Raw genomic sequence first — 24,370 nt, 5'->3', positions numbered from 1 at the left:
AAGAGATGTGGGATGTTCCCACACACCCATGGTGGAGGAGCAAACTCTGTAAAAGGCACTTGAAGTGGAAGTTCAAGTCTACTCTCACCTCCTTGCATTCCCGCTGCTGCCTCTGAGGTTCCTCTCCTTGGGATGTGCAGGGAGGCATGCATTTCTTTCTGGAAATGTTTGGGTTTGTTGCATTCACAGGAAGTGCCAGCCTTAGAAACTGGAGGCCTGTTGTTTCTCATGATGCTACCAAATAATAGATGCTGTATGCCAGCCAGCTAATAATTGTATTAATCACTGCATTATGGGCCACTGCTTAATCTTTTTTCGTGGTAGCTCTGTGGTGCACATTAGCCTATAATTAAGTATAGCTTCATGAAATATGTACTGTGAGGCTTGTTTAATAGATAAACTATTCTCTAATTTATTTTAAAGTCCAATGACCTACATACTCAATGCTGAAAAACCCCCTCTTACTAACATTATTTCTCCCCTGAGACCTTCCATCTGAGCAAATCTGTTAAATGAAGTAGAGGAAGCTTTGATCCAAACTAGGCTAAATCCATTGGAACAAATGGCTGACACTGTATGTATGCAGGTGTGTGTGGGAAGGAGATGTGAGGATGGTTGGAAGAAGGAAAGGTGCAATTGTATAGTTTGCGAAACATCCAAATCTTCCTCTTAAAGTTGAAAATATGTCGCTTAAGACAACAATATTTTCTTGTACCTGTGGCCATGTTGTCTGCACACGTGAAAACAAAGTACTTCAGGCTCATGTGCATTTCCTGGGGCACCACTGAGGTCCCACCCTGAGATGGGGACTGAACATCAGGCAGCTTCATACCTGCTGTGTGCACGGGAGAGCTGCACAGGGTGTTTGGCTAGGATCTGGCCCAGGCTGTGTTAGCCATGAAGAGGGTTCCTTTCAAACAGGAAGTTCCAAAGTGAACATTTTCAGATTTATTTAAAACTGTGTATGAAGAACCCTCAAAGTGCGTATGGCTGTTTTTTAGTAAATGCCCTCAGCTAACCTCTGCCCCTTCTTTTTATTTTATCTTTAGACAGTAAATGTCACAATTTTAATTCCCCCTACTGTGAAATCTAAATGCCTATTTATTCAGTAAACAGGACAGGTAGAAGAGTTCTCAGACCCACAGAGACAATATAGTTATTGAAGGTGGTTTGAATGACACCATTTCCAAGGAGTAGGAAATTCCTACACAACCTCCAAAACATTTAAAATGGTGGTGCACACTACCAAGTTTGTCTAAACTGGTGTTGCCTACAACCTGCTCAGCAATGATAAGAATGACATATGTTGGAAAGACACCCTCTTAGGCTCTGTGTAGCCTTCCTTTCTCTTGCAGAAGCTGGGAGCACTGCAGTTTTTAACTCCAGGTATGGTCCTCTCTTGTGGACTGCAGTGAGTTGCTATTCAAACTTGTCAAGAAGGTGGTATAGTCCAAGGAATAAAGCCAGGGCTGTTCTGCCTTGTTTCAGGAGCCCTGTTGAGACAGGTACAATTCATGCAGAGAAGACAACACGCAAGGGGTGTTTATATTCCTGGCCCTAGGCTTAGCTGACCACCATTTCCCTCCCTCCAAGGGAACCAGGGGGTCCACTGGCTCATACAGGGAAGAGTAGATCAAGAGAGTGGAGAAAGCTTGCCATGACTAAGGTGGTTAGCAGTATTGCTGGGACAGGAGGTTCAGTTTCTTGCTTGTGTAATTGCATAGTTTGTGCCCAAGTTCTTCATGGCCAAGATCATTGAGTTTGGCTCCCTTTTGCAGCTCTACTGGCCTGTGATCCATCAGCTGGAAATTTGCAGATTTCTAGATCTGAATGTGTTGTTTACTGAAATAGTTCTTTCCCTTTGTTTGGACTGCTGCTATGAACTAATAGCTTGCTAATGAAAAGCTAGGCATCCTTGTCTGGTCTTAAAAACTACATGCAAGAGTGTGAGTGGGTTTGAATGGAAGGCAGAGCTGTATAAGGCCCATCAAACACTTGAGAGTTACATGGTCATACCTGATGACTTTATTTTAAAATGGAGGGCACCTTCATAAAGCGTGTTGACATGCAGCCAAACTGTAAGCTGAAGTTGCTATTAAAACAGTCATTAGGGAAAGCTTTGCTTTCTGTAAGACTTTGGCACTTTTTGATCGTATAAAATTGTTCAATCTTGAGAAAAAAAAAAAACAAACAAGGAAAAGTCTGATTAATAGTGCAAATCCACAGGAGAAGCACAGTGGTCAGAGGCAGACCTGATGCACCTTGAACTTGGAATTGCCCTGTGCACATTTTTAAAGGCAGTCAAAGCTTTGAAAAGGCCAGAATGAAGGAAGTGCCTGCAAGATAAAGACTGCAGAGGGTGAGAAGGTTTTAATGAGCAGGGGGAGTAGCTGCCCCTCACTGGTCTCAAACAGTACAGGGGCTGCCAGTGCAGGCTGGAGTTCTCCAAAAATGCCTACTTGGCTGAAGCACGCATCATCTTTAAATGTGGATAACTTCTAGGGGACTAGTAGCCTCTAAAAGCATGAGCACCCTTCAGGTTGGCCAGCTGAGCTACTGTGAAATGGGCAGCGGCGCAAGGGGACTGCTGGCCAAAGCTGTTACCAAGGCTATGGACTTCTTCCTGGAGGAGAATACATACATGGATTTTGGCCATCCTCAGGGCAGAGTCCTTGTGCCATCTCCCTCTTGCACTATAACATCTACTAATACAGCATTCGGGTTGCAACCAAAAGGTTGTAATAACCAAAGCTTGCTTATCGCAGGTTGTAATGTATTGAGAAATGCGCAGGTGGTGGTGGTTACAGAAGAAAGAGGACTATTTTAAAGGAAATGCATGAAAATGCTCTCTCAAACTTACCTTGTTCTTCCCTGGAAAGTTTTTTAGCAAATCTGGAGGTGCTGAAATGATCTGTGCTCTTTAAAATCATAGCTGGAAAACAGGTCATTTGAATCCTGCTTTGCATAAGAAAAATGAACATACTCCCCTTCCTCTCCCCGCTTGCTCAGCATCCCTCTTTGCCGCAGGCTCATGGAGTTGCAGTCAGGATGGTTGGTCAGGCTGTTTGTCAGAGTCCAGACAGTCTAAATCACTGGATCAGTGAACTGCTTCCCTCCTCCTTGGGAGTGCCCAGTGGACTGCAAAGCCTATAGACTGAATGAGTGTTTCTGTTTATATCTTTTTTTTTTTTTTTTAAGCATCTTTTTTTGCCAATGTTTTGACATAATAGCCAAAACTAGTAAAATGTTTGGGCGAGTGGCCAGTGCTTGTTTTACTGAACAGCCTCAGAAACTGGAAATATCCGTGAACCTGAGGCTTTTTGAATGAAACAGTTGTGGTGCCAGATACAAAGAGAGCTGGGTAAAAACACCAGGCATGTTCAGGCTGCGTGTAACTCTCCTCCCAAAGAGCACTGCTCCCTCCCTCCTGTCCCGAGTAGCTCCGGGTGAGAGTGTTGGCTTTCCAGCCTGCACATAGGAAGGCAGCGCTTACCCATCTTGGCTCCTGCCTAATCACGCCTCTTTGGAGTGAAGGAAGTAACAGCACAGGGAGGAGGAAACACTACCAGCCTTGGATGTAGTGAAATTTATGATGAAATAAACTAAATTGATCCACCTTGTTCTAGTCGCATCTTGGCTGCAGGAGTGGGTTGAGGCATAGGGAAACACAGAATCGATGCTGGATGGTGCCCCAGCTTCTGGTGCAACTGTGGGCAAGTTCAGGCTCCTGCAACGAGGAAAGGGGAAATAACACTTCTGCGGCATGCAAAGGTGTCACCAGTCAATTATAGAGGGTCTGGGGGCTCTGAGAGCAGGAGTGTTGTTGGTAAGGAAGCTCCAAAGAAAGGCTTTGGAGGCAGGCAAGGAGAGAGGTGAGTGGTGGCTCCTCATTTATGTCTACTTCTGCTTTCTTTGGCAAAATTCCCCCAAACTGAAGTGGGATCAGAAAAGGGTCCTCTAAGAGGCTTTAAGATTAGAAATACAGTTTGTTCAAATAAAAAACTCTTCCACCTCTACTTGCTTGTGAGCCAAATCCTGGAGAGAGTTCCTTTTGCAAATAATTTTCCCTTTAACTTAAGTGAGAGGAAGACAAACAGCTTTAATTCTCTGCCTGATATCTAGTGAGACAGTCATGCTGCATTCATCGCTATGGTGTCTGCCCCATTGTGCACAGACTTTCAATTAGCAAGGGTTCTGGTTTTGGTTTGGGGGGGGATTTTTTGTTGTTTTTTTCCCCATAGAAAACTCTCTCTTATTGCATGAAATCCTTTCATGCTGCCTGCTTGTTTTATTCTTGTGTGTAATGTGGCACAAGCAGCGTTCTGTTGTACTCACAGGAAAGAAGGCAGTCTGTAAGGGAAGTGCTTAATTTAATAAATTGCAGATTTTTGGTACATGGGATATTTGTTCCAACAGTGGGTTTTGCACTGCCCAAAATTTCAGTTTCAATTAACTTAATTGTATTCAATAGGCTGAATGAAAAGATCTTAAGTAGCATGTGAGTCAGGCTTTCAGAATGTGTGCTTGTAGGAGGTGGCTGCTGCCTGCTCAGCTGATGCACAGGAGTCCTGAGCCTTGGAAGCAAATGCACGGATACACAGAGAGTGCATGAGCTGTGCGTCTTGCTCATTTTCTGGCATGTTTCAGGATGAAGGTTTGACATGCTTGTCATATAAATGGTAGCACTTTGTGGCTGCAGGTGGTCGGTCTTTGCCTCCTTTTCCCCATGCATCCGCATTCAGCTCCACATGTGCATCCTGTCTTCCCTCATAAAAAGAGATACCATAATAAAAAAGAGGCTTTATTAAACTAATGCAATAAAGGCATTTTCTTTGAGGATTTAAACACTTCATTTTTAATAATAAAAATCAAATTGTCATTGTTGCACCCTGTATAAGTTTTATTCAAATCAGCCTCTAAATGCTTTGTGCCTAAGCAGCTCTCTCCTGAGATGTATGTATTTTAGCACTAGTTAAATGAGTTTAAGAACGAGGCTCATACTCTGGCTGTAGGCAGTGAATCTAGAGATCAGGAGAGTTCTTTTAAATGAGGGACTGATGTCATGCATTCAACTATTCTGAAGGGTACTGGGAAACAGCTGGTCTCCCATTCACATTGATGAAAAACCAGTCAAAGTCCTTTGAGTTCTGAAGTTCACATGAGCTGATATGAACATGGCACTGCACGTTTTGCCCATTAAGACAGAAGAGTTGGTCAGGGAACAGGGTGCAAACACAGTTTGCCCAATGGACATGAAGGTTCTTGGTTTGGCTAACCACCCAAAAATTTCCACTGATTATCTAAACAATTTTGCTCAGCAGAATTGGACTGGACATGTTGCCAGGATAAGCATTTCTAAGAGACTTCCAGCACTTCTGCTTCGTATCCTAGCTGGAATTAGGAAGAAATGCAAGGGAATGGAAACAAAGCAGGGAGCATTTGAAAATGAGCTTGGCTCCTAAGAAGCCTACAAGTACTTCATGCAGAGGTTCTTGTCAAGAGCTGTATACTTAGAGGCAAAGAGAAGTATTTTTAGAATTGTTGAATGTATCTTATTCAGCCCAGAAGACAATATTGAAGGTGGGACCTGGAGTAAATGCAGAGAGGCCAAGAGATGTCATGGTAAAAGCCTGCCTTGATGTGAGAAAAAAAATGCAGGTGGAGGCGCTTTATTTCCTTGAAGGATTATGAGAAGTTAGTGCTTCTGCTGCAGAGATCCCTGAGCTGACCTGCCTCCTCTAGCTTTCAATTGCAAGTAGGAGACAATTTTAAATATAAATCGTCATTTTAGACTGGCAAAATCAAGTTTGTTGTTGTATACTGAAGGTACAATTTCAGTGCAGTTCAGGAGGAATGAGTAGCTAACCAGGGGTTCCCTGAGTGCTGCCTTTCATGCTGAAAATAGGCCTTGCATGCTGAACTGGGATGATGAGAGGGGGCAAGTTTACATCACTGATCTTTAAGATTCAGATGTTGAATTTGAATAAATCCCTACATTTTCTGATCCTGATCAGAGTCACGTCTATACCTGATCGGAAGCAGAATAGCTTTTCTATTGAGACTGTCAGTTACAAGTACTGGGCTTAAAGTACTTGGAGCTTTAAGTACTACAGGAGCAATATTTTTCTAGTATTTCAGCATTTTCTCTGTTGCTTTTGGCAATAGCTGAAGTATGGAGAGGCACAAATAAACCAAAAGTATGAAAAAAGTGTTTATGCTTTTTTATTCCTTCATATATATAATCTCCTTATACAGAACATAAAAACTGAGGTTTAGCACATTAGTTGGGTTTATTTAAGTTTTTGCCTTGGCCAACATTTTGATTGTCCAAAGCCTGTTTTGAACCTTTTTAACCTTAGTGCCTGCTCTTGTAGACATACTGCTTGGGTCTGTACGAGGGGGAACACAGCTCCCATCCAAGTCATCAGACGGACCTGACGCATGTGAGGTCCTGGCCTGTGCTTGCGAGTCTCCTGCTGCCTGATGGCCCTCATCCTCCTCTGTCCCCAGGGCATCAGTGTCTGGGCTGCACTCCAGCATGACCTCCTCACCCCCATCCAGATTGCTGTTGAAAAGCTCTGGGGGCAAAACTGTCCTGTGTTTGGTCACAGCAGTCTGCTGTCCCACTGAGATCTCATTTACACCCTTTCCAGGCCTGAGCCAAAGCCCTTTGGCAAGAAGGCAGAAGGGCTTCACTCGCCTTCTGGGGGCTTTGGTCAAGCCTTTGCATTGGCCTCAAAGGCCAGTCAGTTGGTCCTTTGGATGTAGGAGTCAGTTTGAATAACATTTGCGCTATGTTGTACTGCATCATCTTTCAGAAATTGCTCAAAAAAATATTTCTTGTCCATGAGATTTGGGTTGTTTGTTCTGGAAATCCTGTAGTTAATAAAAAAAAAGAAATGTGTTCACAAATGGGGTTTCACAGGATGAACGGAAAGCAAACCCCCATGACAGTGACTTTGACTTTGCTGGCTTGAAGGACTACATTTCAGCTAGTTTGAAAAAACACTGTCAAAATTGCTCTTACCTTAAATAGATCCAATGACTTTTTTTATTTTGATTGGACACGTACTTCTTTCTCCACCGCTGGTATTATTTTTTTAAAGTCAATTATGGATCCAGTGTGTAATTTTAAAAACAGTGCAAGTTCCATGGGTAAACCAAACTGTGCTTCTGCAGAATCCTTGTCTTGGGGTGAGCACACACCTCGTTTGCAAGCACGGCTTGTGTGAACATTAAACTTTTCATCAGTTGCCTCTTCAGCAACTGGTTTAAAAATTATGCACAGGAATGGAAAAGCAAGATATTATCAAGCTACGTGTCCCTAAAATGTATCCTAGGAGCTGTGTTTGGTATAGAAGATCTGTTTGGCTATTTAAAATCAGTTTCAGACTTTCTATCCCCTAAAGATCTTTCTTCACGTTTGCAGAGTTGGTTACTCTACAAACTGCCATTTTTTTTAATTTTTTTTTAATTTTTTTTTTAATATGTGAGATGTAAGTTGGAATGAGCTAATTTAGCCAATGGAATTTTATAACAAACGTACGAATGCTGTGGGTTTCCCTCCCTCACCCCCTCCAGCAGAAACATAATTTGCAGAAATGAAAAGAGTCCCTGGCTGGCTTTAGGGTTTTCTCAAAAATAGAAACAGTAGGGTTTGTCTGGCTGGGCCAGTTTCCTCACCACACACCTGGTGTATATCACTTTAAAAAGTACATTATGCCTCATTAAATTACAATTAAATGAAATCATGATCATTTGTTTTTCTGGAAGGAAGATGTTTTGCATATTGAAAGCCTAATTTGTTGCAGGTGACAAAAAGACTGAACAGATTATTTAGTATCACTTTATTTTTTATAATGTTACTCACTGGTTAGTTTGTGTATATTTCAGTAGCTCAGAATTATATTATTGTAAATGTTATTGCTCTCAAGATACTTTATTTTATTGTCCTACCCTATCACTCAGCTATCTAGCCACTGTTGTTTACCAGCATTGTTTATCTTCAGTTGCAGGAGGACATGAGATTTTTCCCTCTGAGTCAGTTTTCCTATTATCTGTCCTGGTATTTACATGGTTTCTAAGCTGCCAAAGCACTTGGAGGAGCTGCAGAAAAACCCTCTTTGCAACCAGGTTTTCTACCTACGGGCCTGGAGCAGGGCATGAGGGAGCCGGACTCGGCCCCTGTGAGGGGCTGCCTCTGTTGCAGCACTGGGGAAAAGAAGGAGCTTGTCCCTCTCCCCGGAGCAGGTGCCTGTGTTGGGAGGTGAGGCTCCCGGCAGCTGTAGAACCTGGTGACTGAGCAGCAGTGCAAAATACTGCCACAGCCCTGTAGCAGAGATGAGACCCTCGTAGAAGCAAGAGGTGCAGGCTAGGGTTCAAAACCGCTGAATCTACTCCATGATAAGCTGTTTCTGGTGATGAATCAGAGCCTCCAAGCACAAGAGTTGCTATCTCAGGCAAGATACCTCTTAGTGCCATGACCACTTGTACCTGTGAGCCTCTGATTTACATAGGGAGTCAATGACTGCACTGAAAAGTAATTGCTGTCATGCTTTTACATACATTTCTGCTCTCCATTTTTGAAATTGGACATAAATTTAGCCAGGCTAAGATGGGAGGGAGAAAAAGCTGTCTTAAAGTCAGCTCCAGTAGCTTTCAGGTACCTTTCTCTCAACCTAAACTCATTAATTTTTGAAGTTGATCTTTTCTTTTAAAAAAAAGTTATGTTCCTTTAAAAGACCCAGTAAATTAAGAATTTAGAGACTCTGTGGAACTGGTATTTCATTTATTTACTGCATTTGGAGAATTTTCCACTGACTTTAAGGGAAAATTATAATAGGGACTTGTTGTGTCAACCTTGGAATAGTTCAAGTCATGGCTTCAAGCTTCTGTAATGCCCTTTTTTGATTAATTTCCCTCAATCTCTGAGCCTGGCAAACATCAGAAGGCTTTTCAAAATGTCCCTAGCTTCTCCGAGGGGTGGTAAACCCTGAGGAAGAAGCCAATTATGAGCATGCAGTTGTGTTGAGGTCACAGAGAATACCAGAGGGCAGCTCAGGACCAGCCCACCACTGCACCTTCTTCAAACTTTTTCCCAGTGTAGACCTTTTTCACCAGATGGCTTCTTTCTCTGATCCCTTTTCTGACTGGAGGGTCCCACCATGGCTCCATTCCCAGTTCCAGTCCTTCTGGTAACTACTCTGATAATTGCAGGAAAATGTAATTGGGAATCTCTTAGCTTGATTGCATAGATGAGGAGCTGAAAAGATGGAGCTGTGTACAGCCTACCTTCAGGTTGTGTGTGGAGCTTGTTTTGAGCACTTCTGGCATCAACACTGCTGAAGTAGAGCTTTCCTGTATGTGTTTTAATGTAGGTGTTTAATAGCAGGTAGCAGATAAATGCAAATGCAAATACAGACACATCATTTGCTGGACTGTTGGTTTTGTCAGGAAGTCTGGTAAATAGGATCAATATATACTAAAAGAGTTGGCATTTGGTTAATTGGCCAACTGTAGTGGCAGTGTTTTAGCAAGGCTTTTTGGAGGAGGCTCTCTGATACGGAAGGAAATAAACTAAGACTAAATATTACAGGCTTTTGACCACGTGGTTGTTTTCTAGTAACATTTTTCTTGCAAGAAAGAAGTAAGCCTTGACTATACTCATGAGGCAGCTTGCCTCGGTCGTGTCTGTAAAGCAACTGCAAAACGTTCATGTCAATAGCGACCACTAAATTGTGTCTGGGGCACTGCGGTGTCCCTTTGCACGCGGTTGCTGAACGTTGCTTCTCTCACAGCAGTAGGTCGAGGTGATCCCTCTGAGCTCTGACTGGGATTTCACACAGCTTCTGTGGCCGGCATCCCTGGAAGCAGCGGTGCAGAGAGCCTCAGGGTTGTGGCAGGCAGGAAGCGGGAAGGGTATTGGACTGCTCAGGGAAACATATTGGCAGAATAGCCTTTTAAAATAGTGAACTTCCAACTGCCTTTTCTTATGATATAAGTAGTCGCGATGGGCAGAAATGATCCTGCTCTGCTTCTTTGCACACCAGTGCATTTAAACATCTATAGTTCAGGAAATTGCTGTTACTGCTTTTTGGGGTGAAATACCCATCTGTGAAGTGTTGGTTGCAAGGGGGTGCCTGGGGGAAGCTGGTGGCACACACTGTGTCCCTGTAGTTTATGTAGGCCCTGATCCAGGCTTGTGTGTTGTACCTTTAACTTCTAGATAATCTGTGGAACTGTTGAGTGCATACAGTTATGCATAAATTTAATCCCATTATTAGATTTAAGCCTCTTTTAATGACATTTTCATCTCTCCAATTCCTTCTATTTTCTTCTTTTTTTTGGAAGTGCTGTGCTGGTTACCTCCTCAAATACTGGCTTTTGTAAAAACTAGATGAATATGGTGTTCATTCATGGTTACAATGTGAAGCCTGTGGTATTTTAAAATGAGGTATGAAAGAATGGGTTAAATCCCTAAAGCTAGATTCTAGGGCTTTATTATTGCTTCATTTTTCTGCTTTCAGAAATGACTGTCCAAACCAAAATGAACGGACTGTTACATCAAAAAACAGCCAAACGTTTTTCTTTATAAACCTCCTAAACTGTTTAAATGTCGAAACTAAATTTACCAACCTTGGCAGATTTGTCAGAGATGAACAGGATTGCCAAGTGTTCCCAGCTTCAGTAAAGAGAGAGAGAGAGAGAGAGAGAGATCTAACAGCTCCTAAAATATTTGCAGCAAGCACCTGGTGGTAACTGCAATTTCTTCTATCCAATGCACCTACATTCCTATCCAGCATCTCCATACTCAGAAGCTTATTACAGTGCCAGAATAGGACAGTCCCAAAATAAACCCCAGCCCCCAGAAGACAAACACTTTCCTACAAAATATCCCCTCTGTGAGAGCCCATGAGATTCTGATGTAGGTTCTCAGTATTGCAACCCAGCTGGTTACACTAAACAAATTTACAAAAAAAAAAAACAAAAAAACAAAAAACCAACACATGACTGGGCTTTTTTTTTTTTTTTTTTTTTTTAAATTTTTTGAACCAGGGCTTGTTGTCAGAGATCCTGCGTAAAGAAGAAGACCCTAGGACAGCTTCCCAGTCCCTCCTGGTAAACTTAAGGGCAATGCAGAATTTCCTTAATTTGCCTGACTCGGAGCGGGATCGTATCTATCAGGATGAGAGAGAGAGAAGTATGAACCCCAACGTGAGCATGGTGTCTTCAGCTGCCAGCAGCCCAAGCTCCTCCAGAACCCCCCAGGTAAGATACAATCCCTTGTTACCTGTTTGTTGTGTGCATTAGTCCAGGGAAGGGGTTCCTCTCCGCCCTTCCCCTGTTGCTCCCCTCACCCAGATGAGTTGTGGAAATCCTTTTGTAAGGTTTTGAAGTGGCTGTTAAGAGACATTCAGTGGATTTCAGCAGACATAGTGATGATGATTCTAGCTTTAATCAATGCCATAAATGCAAAAAAGTATGTAACAGTGCCTGAAAGAGTGCGTGTGGGCATTACATGCAGGCTGTTGATGTATGCCCACTAAATGGCTATTGTAGAATATTTTGTAGGAAGACAATGCACATAACATTTTATCTGTGTCCATTACATTCTGCAGAACACAGAGGACATTTCTGGGCTTGTGGAGAGGTTCATATAAGTTGCAATATAAAGTGTGTAGTGAACAGAGGTCAGCAGTGAATTAGACATTGCTAGTACGCTCTGTATTCTGCATAGAAAATCACAGTTCTTGCTTGAATTAGAGGTTTACACAAGTAATTATTTGAAGTGCAGAAAGTAGAGATGGGCAGGGTGCTGGGAAGGCAGATGATGCTTTACAGCTCCAAACAAGCTGTCATCTCATAGACTTAACTGCACGTGTTTATTAACGTACTGTTGCCGCCCACTTCCCTGGATAGGTTGTTTCTTTGAACTAAGAACGTCCACATACTACATCGTAATAGTCATCCCCCTTTTACCAGATTGCTTGCGGTCCCAAACGTATATTCTGAAAAAGTGAGGGTGCTTGCACAGAGATGATGATTAACTCCTCTCATGACATTTGCCTAACCTGAGTTTGAAATTTCTAACTGTGCAGACAGGATGGGTCAGTTCTAGTACTTCTCTTGATCTTTAGTAAATGGGCCTGTATAACCCTCCTGCTTTGGTGCTTTCACAGTCATGTAGTCTGCAAAACCTTGGGCTGTGTTAGCCGTGCTTATAATAGTATTACTGAGCACTTCTCATATTGAATGCTGTAGCCACAGCTGCTAAAAATAAGTAAGCATTGGGGGGGAGGGGGGCATACTTTTACATGCACACTGATCATCCTTAAGGAAGGTGTGTTGATTTTGTAGGAACTGTTGAACTTGTTCAGTTTAACCCAGACGTTTCGGTGCACTTCACCACAACACATGATGTAAAGAACTGTTTTCAATGAAAGCAAGCATTTCCTGCCAACCCAAATTTGACAATGAACTTTTATTACATGGGAAACTCATTGTATACTTCTTATCTTTTTTAGTTACCTTTCAGTGAAAATAAAATTATAAAGGGAACTATTTTAATGTTTAAGTAGTGTATCCACTTTTTGCATTTGTATGTATTAATGAAGAATTAGTTTATTCCTACTTAAATTTATTGCAATAGATTTTGCAACTAGAATCAAATAACAGAAGGAAATGGAGAGTTTAGATGCAATCCAGTGAGAATAAAAATTGGGTCTGTTGCTCCATCTCATTTCTCTGTCGAAATACGACATTTTCCCTATGTTCTAGCTGTGGCTCATCATTTAAAATAATGGAAATTTTGCCTGCCTTTTTAAGAGCTAAGTGTTTCTAGAAAAACACACTCTAGAAGTATAAAGCAGCCCATCCTTGCCTTATTTTGGCTTGAAGAATCCAGTAGAATATTGTGAGGTTTTTAATCAGCAAAAGCAATACACAAAGGTTTGTGTACCCAGTGCTCGCCTTGTGCCCGCTGGATAACATTTCCCCAGCCCTCAGAGGGCCAGCACCAGTCAGCACAGGTGCTGTTTTGACAACTTGGACACCTCTGCAAATGAGGCTGCTTCCCAGCTCCTGGGCAGGCAGCACAGCTACTGCGCTTCCCCATATGCCCACTATTAGTTCTGATGAGACAAATGCCATCCTTGCGTGCAGCGCAGCCATTCCCAGCAGTGTTGCCTCCCCAAGCAGGTATATACCTACCCCGGAGTGGGGTGCTTTGGGGCAGCAGTGGTAGGAGCTGTACCATCCTTTCAGGAATTGTGTTTGGGTGCTGGAGAAGTTGGTGGAATGGCATTTGGAAATGCAGTTTCCATAGATACCGATCTCCTGCAGCAATACTTCTGGGAATGATGCTTGAGTGTGCCGGGTAGGAGAAGAGCACTGGCAGATACCTGTGGAAGTGCTGGTGCTGGGGCAGTTGGTCAGGCAGGTGTAAGGATGTGCAGAGTAACCCCGCTCGGCTGTCCCTAACTCTGAGCCAGCCCCAAGCCTCTCTCATGGGGTGTCCCCTGCTCAGGGCCTGCCCCAAGCTGAGAACAGCAGATTGATCTGGCAAAGGGGTGTGAGTGCTGTGGGGAAGAGACTCTGAGCTGTTAGGGGTTATTGCATGCACATAGAAGACCAGCAGTAACGACTGGGTTTCAGCACTCTGGCACTGCAGTTGCAAACACTTCTTTTCCTTTTTTCCCCCACTGTTTGCAACGAGACATTTCAATAATGGCAAACTCCTTCTTAATATCAAGACCAGTTTTGAATCTAGGCCTCTAACATGAAACACTTTATTTTAGTGACTGTGATATTTTGATTTGGTACTTGCCCTATCTATTCTGGTGATTAAATAAAAAATGGCACAGCTTTCAGGGTGCACAGGGCAAGCTTTTTTCTGAAGTGTAGCTATGGAGCTAGCAGGGTAGGAGACCCATGCAAGACGGAGCTGTATTTTAAATTTTCTTTTACATGCCAGTTTTGTTCTTCTCAGGATCTCAGGCCTCTGTAATGGCCTTTGAGGCTGTGGCGACCTTGGCTGCTGTGCTAGCCAAAGGCTTCAGTGACTGGGAAGGTTTTTTTCAGACCCGTCAAAGCACTGTAGGGCCTTTGGTAAAATTAAGCTTCCTTAAATGAGTCCTGACAGACTTGGACAGTCCTCTTCCTTCCCATGATCTCTCTGTTGTTTTATTGTTTCCCACAATTGCCCTAACTCCCATCTATCTGTGAACATTGAATTTCAGAGTGTGATGTCCCTGTCGGTCCATCTGTCAGGTTGTACCTCGCATGTGTTCATGGTCTGTGGATGGCAGTGGGCCTCCCGGGGCACAGGTGGCTGCAGTCTGCCCCAAGAGATGATCAGCTGCCCCCACCTGAATGCGGGGGGCTTGCCTTAGCAAGGCAGGAACATCTTGGGCCCTTTCTATGCGGGTCCTGCCTGCAACAGGCAGGGAACAAGCCCAGAGGAGAGTACCTGCTGAGCTTGGCAGGTAGGAAGGGGAGAAGGTACAGGTTGGTTAAAGCTTTATCTGGAAGCAGTAGGAAGAGTGATTAGTCTAGATTGTTATCTTGATTGGATTTTGGCTCCATTATTAATGTGGCCTTTGGTACAAAAAAGACGTTAGGGAGAGGAAGATTTGGAGGACAGAAGAACAGAAGAAGGAGTTCAGAAGGTTTGGTTTTGCCTAGTTAACCTTCCCATTAACAAATAGGCATTTGGGCGTGTCTGCTTAGTTAAAAATTAACATTAGATGTACTCTAGCAGGCTTCAACACTGGCACAAAACCAGGAGCCAGCTGAAAAGGTTTATAATTGGGCCAAATATCTGAATGTCACCAGGGTTTATGAGAGGTTTGGATCTATCGGGAAGTGTGAGCTTTGCCACCTAGGTTGTTTTGTTTCCTAAGACCTTTACATCTCAAGAGAAAACAGAGATTTTATATCAGTAACCTATATATTTCCCTTAAAAGGTGTAAGGGGTACTGTGATCAGCCCTGGTATCTCTCCTCTTTGAGCTCAGGAAAGCAAATGAGATCTGTCTCTCCAAGGGGCTGCTGGTGCCGGGAGCACTCAGCAAGCATTGCACTGCCCTTGCTCCCTCGTGTGCTGGTGCGTTCTGGGGATCGCCATGGCCAAGGGGCTTTAAAATGAAATTCTTGTAGCAGCCTGCTGAACTGTATTGATAGAAGCCTCACAGGGGTAGTCCAGCCCAGGGAAAGTACTGGCAGCGTCCGTTATTGTCCTTCATTTGTCACAGAAGCTGATGGGAAATCATTCAATTAAAAGGAGTGCAGCGGAATACACAAAATCTCAATATGAGTTTAGGAGAATGAGGGCAGCACATCAAAGGCATGCCAAAGCTCAGCTTTATGAAATGATTTTTTTTTTCATTTCCACTGATTTCCTAGGTGAAATTAGGTGACTGTCTGGCTAGCATAATGATGATAAGGCTGGGAAACCATACATACTCAAATGACATACGTATAGTTTTAATAAAGGATGAGGGAGACTTGAGGGAGTGCATTAAATTGAGTAATAATTTATTATTTAGAGACCTCTACCCATTTACTCATTTTTTCTGGGAGAATTGGCTCTTCCTCCAAGGTGTAGGCCACTTTTAGAGAGGGGGGAGAGGGTAGAGGCTGGTGTCTCTGCCTCAGCAGTTAGCTGGCAAAGCCAACTTCAGCGACTGCCTGCAGCCGAGTACCCCGGCTACCTATCCTGTTGTTGAGCTGCTCAATAAACATGCTGGGAGAGGGAGAGGGGGAGAGTTGACAGGGCCTTGCATGTCCTATAGGAATGCACTGCAATTATTTCCAATCACAATTAACCTGATTAGAATAATGGACAGGAAGTGTCCCTCTGTAGCTAATGCAGTTTGGCATCAGCTGACTGAAATCCTTTGATAATTTCTGCACAGATGGCTGGGCTGAAAGCAGCACTTTTTTAATTATTATTTTCATGGTCTCTTGGTAGGCCAAAACCTCGACACCAACAACAGACCTCCCCATTAAGGCGGACGGCGCCAACGTCAACATCACAGCTGCCATTTATGACGAGATCCAACAGGAGATGAAAAGGGCCAAGGTATCTCAAGCTCTGTTTGCCAAAGTGGCTGCCAATAAAAGTCAGGTGAGTGGTAGAGGGGATTTTGTTATTGCGGGGCTTTTTGGGGTTTTGTTTTTAAAGCAAACTCTGGGATTGGAACTAGACCCATCTCCTCCTCCCACCAATAAAAATACATCTGTTCCTACAATAATAATAATCTTCATCTCTGGGGAACCTGTCGTGTTTTTGGCCTTTGCCTGCTTAAGTGGTTTCCTTTTCCCTTTTCAAATAGGCTGAGAAAAGGTTCAGCTCACAGCCAAGCTTTTTCTCCTCTTTTGTACAAACATGCATGTGTTTTCCCACTTGTGGTATATAACTTACACCTCAGCTAGTGGGACAAGGACCTTTCAAAATGATGGTATTCTTCTCATTTGGCAGGTAAAGAAATTGTTTTCTTCAGTGATTAACTGAGGGAAGGCAATAGGAAACCACATATTAGGCAGGTGTTTCCTTTTTTTTTGCATGTTGTATGTGCTGCATACGGTATCGCCATGTGAATAATTCACATCAGATCCAGTCATTTTTACAAAAAGGCATGAGAGGGCACTGCAGTGAGTTCTGCTGGATTAATTTCCACCTTGGGTGTAAAAAATACATGTGGGCAAACCTAGGTCAGGGTGAGATTCTTGGAGAGAATCCATTAATTTAAAAATTTCATCCAACTCTTTAAAAAAATATAGTGCACCAGAAGGGATTTTGTGGAAAGGAAGACAGAATTTTTTGTAGGAAGGGCAGTAAGTGGATTGGAGACCGTTGGAAGAAATTTTTTACTTGGTGAATAGGACTGCTTCTGGTCCTGGATGAAATTACTCAGTTGTGCTAGGAGAGGGCATCAATATGCACACAAAAATGCACAAATGTGTCTGTGACAATGAAAGAGTGGGCTAGAGGTATCTAGATGCATGTACTCTGCAAAATACGTATTTTCTTTTCCTCTGTGCGGGGAAGCAACACTGTAGTCATTAAAGCAGATGTAAAATAAGAGGTTGAAAGGCATATAAACAAAGCATCAAAGGCTATCAAAGCACATGGGAGGGCCTTGTCCTTGTTACAGGTATTTGTGCCCTGACACATGGAGGTCTGATTCATTTTTCCTTCCTCATCTAATCATTAATTTTCTTTGCCTTTTGCTTTCTCTTGTCAGGGTACAAGGGTTACAGTCTGCAACCCCTCTACCCCCCAACAAAATCCCAGGCACAGTATGAAATACATAAAAGGAAAATACCATGGAACCCTCTTAAACTGTTAAATGCATAAAAATCTCCCGTACCACATGGCAAAATATAATGAGAACTGGAGCTGTTAAACGAATAAAGCTGTTAAAAGCATAATGCCACTTGGCACAACTACTGTGCATTTAACGGTTTTCCACTGTGTAATAAATGACATATGTGGTAAACGTGCAGTAAATATAAAAACTGCACAATTGATTTTGCAAACGTGCCCCTTATTCTTTACTCCATGCAGATATCAAAGTTCCACCCAGAATCCGGACTGGACAGCTTTTAATAAGGAGTGTTTAACGCAGACTGAATGCCAGCCTCTCTGAGGTTTGGCTTAAAATTGCCTGCAAGCTTCCTGTCATTATACCCAGAGGCTTCTTGAAATAGAGAGGGACTGAACCACCCAACAATAATTTGGGTGGCTCACCAGCTTTCGTCTGTGCCAGCTTGAGTGTGCTTCTCTGGCAGCATTGCACACCAGCACCAAAACAAAAATAATCTCCGTAGTCTTTCACGTGGAAAAAGAACAGGGAAGATTTTAAAAGCCAGATGCAAAAGGTTAAGAAAAGGATCCACAAATGTTATTGTTTAAAGCAAAGTTGCTGCACATAAAGGTTTTGTTTCTTCAGCAGCAGCAAATAAAGAAGTGTTTCTGAGGCTGATGTTTCTTTTGTTTCACAGCCCTGCCAAAGCAATACTGACTCCCTGGGATGACCCAGCATTCGCCATGCTGAGATGTCATAGTGCTCTGCTGGAGCATGAAAGTGGTTTATGGGGGCACTGGAAGGCAGGGACGGAGAAGCCGTAGCCAAGAACCATAGTGGTACGGGCCCCCCCCTCCCCTGCCCCAAAGCCCACCTGCGTGCCTGCCCCCCAGCCTGGCTTGGCATGCCTGTGGTGTCCCACCGCTGGCTGGGGTGCCGTGTGGCCAGGAGGAGTGCCAAAAGCAAGGACACAACTGCTTGTGTAGGGGAAAGCCACTGGCATGGTGGGATGGTTGGCCTGTCGCCTTAGGTCTAGCTTGTCTAAAAACTAGTGGCGGGGCTTTCCTAACGCTTTGTGCAGGCCAGTTGTGGGTATTTCTGGTGAAGATGATGCTGATTTCAGCAGCTGAGTTACATGGTGGGAAGTGCTCATCGAAAACTGCCCATGTTTGCAGAAGAGAGAATTTGAAAGAGGGGAAAAAAGAGCTAGTCTGAGGGTTTGCTTGGACTCTCCGCCAAGGTTCATTCACTTGCTGTTCTCCACAGGCCTGGCTTGCATTGCATTGGCTTCCTCTATTATTCCCTCACCCCAGACTACTGAGAGGCTTCCAGTTTGCTAACAAGGCATGTGTTATGTTGGGCGCTGCTATTCTGTCAACAGCAATCCACGGTGCTGTGAGATCTTCACAGTTTTAGCAGCCAGTGAATCTCCGACAGGGCTGTTTTGACATTTTATACACAGGGCTGTATGTCATGTACCCGAGAGAGCATCCAGAGCCAATGGAGGCCTCATTTCGTCTTCTGTCTTCGTACAGGAAGAGTGGTACCCACTGAGAGCAGTTATTGCAAGCAGCATCATCTACTGGAGGAGTTAATTGACCTCTAATTTAACAAGTGGCCATCTTTATTCTTAAGTAATGGCAGAGTCTCAGTTCAGCAACTAAAGGGAAGGGCAGCTGCTAGAAACAAAGGTTACAAATCACAGAGCTCACAAGTCAACATAAAAGCAAGGAGCAGGGTCTCATGGAGGTACCAAGGTGGTGTGATGAGACTTGTCTAAGGGAATCCACCTTCATAAAGATCTCAAAACATTAATTTTAGACATGGACTTACTCATCGCTTATTTACCTTAATATGTATTTTATTTCTTGCAACTTATATCTAGACATTTTTAGTCTTTTTGTGAAGTGCTGTGCATCTCTTTGTATTTTTGAAGACAGCAGGAGCTGAGGGGCTCAGTGCCCTCCAAACACAGTCTCCAAAGCTGTCATCCTATTTTAGTTGCCAGCTGTTAGTGATGTACCCACTGGACAGCATGCTCCTCGGGGGATGATGCTTGCTAGTGCCCTTTGTCCTTTAAATGGCTAAACCTGAGACTTGTATTATCACATTGGGAGTGTTTCTGAGTGTGGCTGAACACCAGGATTTGGTTTCCAGTCGGCACTTTGGGCTCTCCTGGTTATATTTAATTCGCAAGGAGATGGGTTTCTGGTGTGCCATTTCAGAGAGGTCCTGGTGGCCTGTGTGTCTCCAGAGCCAGACAGTGGGACAGGCAGAGACTTTGACCTTGGGTTGTTTCAGGTTTGGACTGTCAGTCTTGAAAATGGCTTCAACATCCAGTGCTACAACTGCTCTACAGTGCGACTTCAGGAAAACTACTTTCCCTGTGACCATGTGCCAGTACTTCTGGAATACTGTGCAGCAGTATCACCCCTCTGACCTCTGCTAGTGAGAGTCCCAGCAGAGGCTATGCTCTGCTCAGCAGACATTTTTTTAGCCTGTGTGCAATAAGTTTAGGAATATAGTTTATAATAAACAGTCACTATCAAAATAAATAGTGGGCATAGATGGCTGGAGCCCTTGTTGACAGTCAGAGAAGACAAAATTTGTATGAACATGGAGACCAAACTTCCCACAGTTCTGCCAGGGCAAGAGACTCTCCTTAATCGGGCTGGGCTGGCATGGGGGAGCTGGGCATATGGTGCTGGGGATCTGCCCCAGTCAGGGCAAATGGAAGGATTTGACCTTCACCAGTCCAGTGAAAACAAAAGTAAACCCTTGAAACTGAAATTCTTCCTCAAGGGACTGGAATTTGTTTCAGTTGCACCACAGTAAAGCAAGAGAGACCCCCATGGAGCAACATTTGAAAAAATGTTAAGCTGGCAAAGCTTGGTCTCTGGTTCTTATCTTTGCCCTGTTTAAAAATGAACAAACAAAAAATGAACTTGCCTCAGGGGTTGGAGGCTGGGGGCAGAAAAGCCCTTCAGTTGAGGCCCTTTAGGTTAAGAGAAACCCAGGGCTATGGATGGAAATCACTGTGACAGTTCCTTGTCTTTCCTCTGACTTCCTTTTTGTGTTGAGATCCCTGCCTCATTGCCAGGATTGTCTGGGAGCCTGTTCTCTGGCCAAGGGGGGTGCTGGCCCCTCAGTAGATGGTTCTCAGCTAGATGGTTCTCATGCTAGATGGTTCTCAGCACCATGACCACCTGCCCATGCCCTCACCTCCTGCCCATGCTCTGAGAAGAAAATAGAGGTACTGTGAGAGGGATAAACAGTGTCACTCTGGGGCAGGGTTAGCTCTAGAAACCCCTTATTTTTTTCTTCCCTCTCTCCTTCCCCAGTTATATTCCCTTGTATTCATTTGATATGGTGGGATGCCTTCTCTCCCCCTTTTAGCTTATAATAGGTATTTTCTGTGCCCTTAAACTAATTAGCTTCCAGTGAAGATGAAAAACAGCTAGAAAAAACAGCTGGTGGTGAAGATGCATAGCATATATAGTGTATGCATATAGGGCACTTCTTACTATTGTAGCATCTTGGTGCCTTTATGATGATGTGAATCTCTACAGCTGGGGCATATCTGTTGTACTGATATTTTGATGTTCTTGTTACATATGGAGGAAATACAGAAAGACATTTCTCTCCTTGACTGAACTTAAAATTTCTTTGAAGTACCTTTGGACATTAGCTCATTTTTTGCAGACTTCTATATGCAGTCACAGTGTGACCCCCCATTCAGGACAGCATCCGCAGCAGTGCATGAGCCTCTCGGCAGCTGAGTGAAGCAGGGACAGTTGTGGAGCTGGGGCTTTGCTCAGGAAGTCCTTGGCAGACCTGGGAGCTGATGGCGGGCTGCTTGCCCTAACCACAAGCCCACACTTCCTCTCCAGCGTGGGGAGAAGCTAGTTTGAACTTGGCACGCTGGAAATATCCTCAGTGCACAGCGCCCTTCCCTCTGAGGCCAAGAGCTGTAAGCAGACGTGGTGTTCCCATGAATCTAAGATGCGTCAGGGCTCATGTACCTCATTCATTTTTTTGTATTGTTTTGTGTTTTATAAGGCTAGTGAGAAACTGGCCCTCATGAAACCGGCCCTCATGAAACTGGCCCTCATTGAATTTTTGGGTGAGCAAAAGTACAGAGCATTTCAGAAAATTCAGGCTATTGAGTGATTAACCTTGAACTGTATCAAAATGCTCCAAGTAAAGCTTCTCAGGTTCAGTCCCCCTCCCCCGGCCCTCATCAAGAATTCATTGAAGCCATGACAGAACTCTCCATTACAGTTAGTCTTTTATCCATTTCAGCTTTCTTGATTAGGTTATCTTGAATCATTAGGGGGTTTATTTATTTTAATAGACACTTATTGGATTCATGGAAAGAGAGTTTGGCGACTAAGGAACAAGAGCTGAATATTATCTGGCTCATTTCGCGCTGCAGAGAGTCCCAAACTGAGCAGAGGGAAGAGGAGCTGAGGAAGTTTGTCCAGAGGACTCCTGCTATCCCATGCAGAAAGGGAGCTTTCCCTGGGGAACGCAGCATTTCTTTCCTAATCTTTCAAGACTTGCGTCAATCATTGCTGCTTTTTTTTCCTTTTGTCACATATGTTGACATTTTCTGCACTGATGATGTGGGTGAGGAAATGGCCTTTTACATTTATTTTTGAGATTTATTCCTGAATCACTCTTACTAAAAACTCTTCATTTGCCTACTCATGCTTTCACTGGAGACCCTAGAAAATGTCAGCACAGAAAGCTAACTGTATTATTATTATTAATTTCAATGTAAGTGCAGGGAAGCACAAGGTCAGTTTAGTTGCAGTTTTATCCAGGCTTGAAGTGCCTTATGGTCCAGCCCGAGCAGAAAGGCTGCCTGTGACTAAGTCACCATGGACACCCAACTGCCACCTCCTGCAGTGGCTTTCAGTAGAGAGGCTACTTGACGTGTAAGTGCTGGCCTGCAGCCCCAGCATAACTGAGCCTGAACTCTTCCCACATGCTTTCTTGTCCTGAATCAGAAATTTGGTCCTTGGCTGACTGCAAGTCAGCAGATCTGCAGGAAGCAGTTTTCGGCATCAGGATATTTGTGCGTACCTTCACTAAGCACTGGAAAACCTGACCTTGTTGTAGTCTTGTACCTCTGTCTGCTGGAGCAGCCTCCCCTGCTCCAAGGTAAGTCTAGCAAAAGTGAAAGGGACAAGCTGCTAAAAAGGGCTCAAGGATAAGTGACAGAGAACATGGCTCATAATTGCTGCACCAGCTAACTGTCCCTCAGGGGTTTGAGAGCGCCAAGGCTAATGCTTTGGTGCAGTAAGCACACTGTTTCTTTAACAGCATAAAAGCACAATGGGAATGGCTGGCTTCCTGCAGATTTTTGTTGTTGTTTGCTTAGCTATGTGGAAATGTATTTGATTAGGAGACAGAGAGAGAGGTTAAAAATAGGACATTAATATGATATTATTTGTTTTATCAAATAAAATGCTTAGAAAATGTTTATCTTGTCTCATGAGAACAACAAAAATAGAGGCCAGCACTTCTCTGCAGCTCTCTTTAATGAGCTAAATTGGGCTGCATTCTCAATGCCTGTAGAAGTTTTGGGGTGAAATGAAGGAAGTTCTGAGCAGAATTCCTTGTAACCACAAGCATTGGGTGTGCCTGACTGTAGAGCCAAAAGCATCCTTTAATTGTGCTGTTTTTCCTCCTCTTATTTTTAATGGAAGACATTCCCATTTGAGAACCTTAGAAGCTGACATTAAGGGCTGGATTCTGCCACCCATATTGACACTGGCACATATCAAACTCCTGGTAACTCTGTGGCATTCAAGGGGGCTGTCTGTGCAGTGGAGCAAGACTTAGGATGTGCAGGGGAGTCAGGATGAGAAACAGCGTATCACAGATCTGGGGAAGGATGTGTTATTTGTTAGATTTTCAGAATAAGCTCGCAGAAGTTGGATTTACTTGTAATGCAGTGAGCTCAGATGTTGTGGATGAGTGGGGGAAAAGGTGGTGAGATAGTGTCTCCTTCTCCACTTTTCCTTCTTCATGCCAATAAATGTAGCTATAGATGAAAATTCACTGTGAATGGCTGTAGCTCCAAGAATTTCTGTATGTTAGCATTTCTTAAATGAAATAATTCTCCTGGAAGGCTCTGTGTAACATACACAGACCCAAAGAAATAAATAAAAGAAAATAAAAAAAATGCAACCAAAAAACCCCAAGTTGAGATTTTTAACAGAAAAAGGAGATTTGCATATTAATAATTCATGAGTTCTCATTGAACATGCACGAAGAAACGGTGCTATTCAATAGAGAATACTGTCATCTGTCACTGTTTTATTTGACATTTACACTTTTTTTTTTTGCCTGGTACTGCAAAACTTTCTTGGATGGCGTGCTAAGATTATTTAAATAAATAATTAAAAAAATCCGATGCAGACTTTTCATCTGTGCATGGGGAAGGCGGTTACTTGCCATCATAAAGAATGTGTGAGTAAGCTGCAGCGCTGTGTTTTCTCACATATTAGCCAAAGCTATCACCTAATAATCTATAGATGGATAGATAGGGTCTTGAATGGATGGGTGAGAGAGTGAACGCTTGAATAAATAAAGGGAAGGGTAGGAAAAGAGCAATGAAAGGACAGATTTGATGCAGATAAGTGTACACATGCACACAGTGGGTATGCGTGTGTATGCGTGGGGGTGAGTGAATAATGGCTGTTGTGAAGAAAGCTGCCACAAATACATTGCCGTTGCCGATGCAAAAATAAATATTTATAAATGGCGTTGGGGGAGATCCAGTCCCGCACAACGTGAGAGAAGACAGGGCATTTAGCACAATGACAATTCAGAGTTAGGTGCACCTTGCAATTTCTTGCTAATATTAGGCTCATGAAAATCTTTCTGCTCTGTAGGTTAGTTATTATTTATAAAAATCACAGAACCAGCTGATACATTCATAAGCTAATTATTGTAGCAGCTGGGTACACATGGTGCAATATGTCTGAGGCTGTGAAGTATCACAGATTTCTTGGGGCCTGCTGTGGTGGGGGTGTGCTGTTGAAGGCTAGA

General features: G+C 43.5%; 1 protein-coding gene across 2 annotated transcripts in view; it reads left to right on the top strand.

Annotated features, from left to right (window-relative positions):
- The window catches only part of SATB2 (SATB homeobox 2), a 131,718-nt gene that overhangs the window by 80,966 nt on the left and 26,382 nt on the right, over positions 1-24,370 (top strand). For both annotated transcript variants that reach the window (XM_074872254.1, XM_074872255.1), the window contains exons 7-8: positions 11,056-11,268; positions 15,970-16,125. In XM_074872254.1, coding sequence (XP_074728355.1) covers positions 11,056-11,268; positions 15,970-16,125 — 369 coding nt within the window. The remainder of the gene's footprint in view (positions 1-11,055; positions 11,269-15,969; positions 16,126-24,370) is intronic.

This window comes from Strix uralensis, chromosome 6 (assembly GCF_047716275.1).
Source record: "Strix uralensis isolate ZFMK-TIS-50842 chromosome 6, bStrUra1, whole genome shotgun sequence".
NCBI lineage: Eukaryota > Metazoa > Chordata > Aves > Strigiformes > Strigidae > Strix > Strix uralensis.
This window is presented reverse-complemented; position numbering and strand designations above follow the sequence as displayed.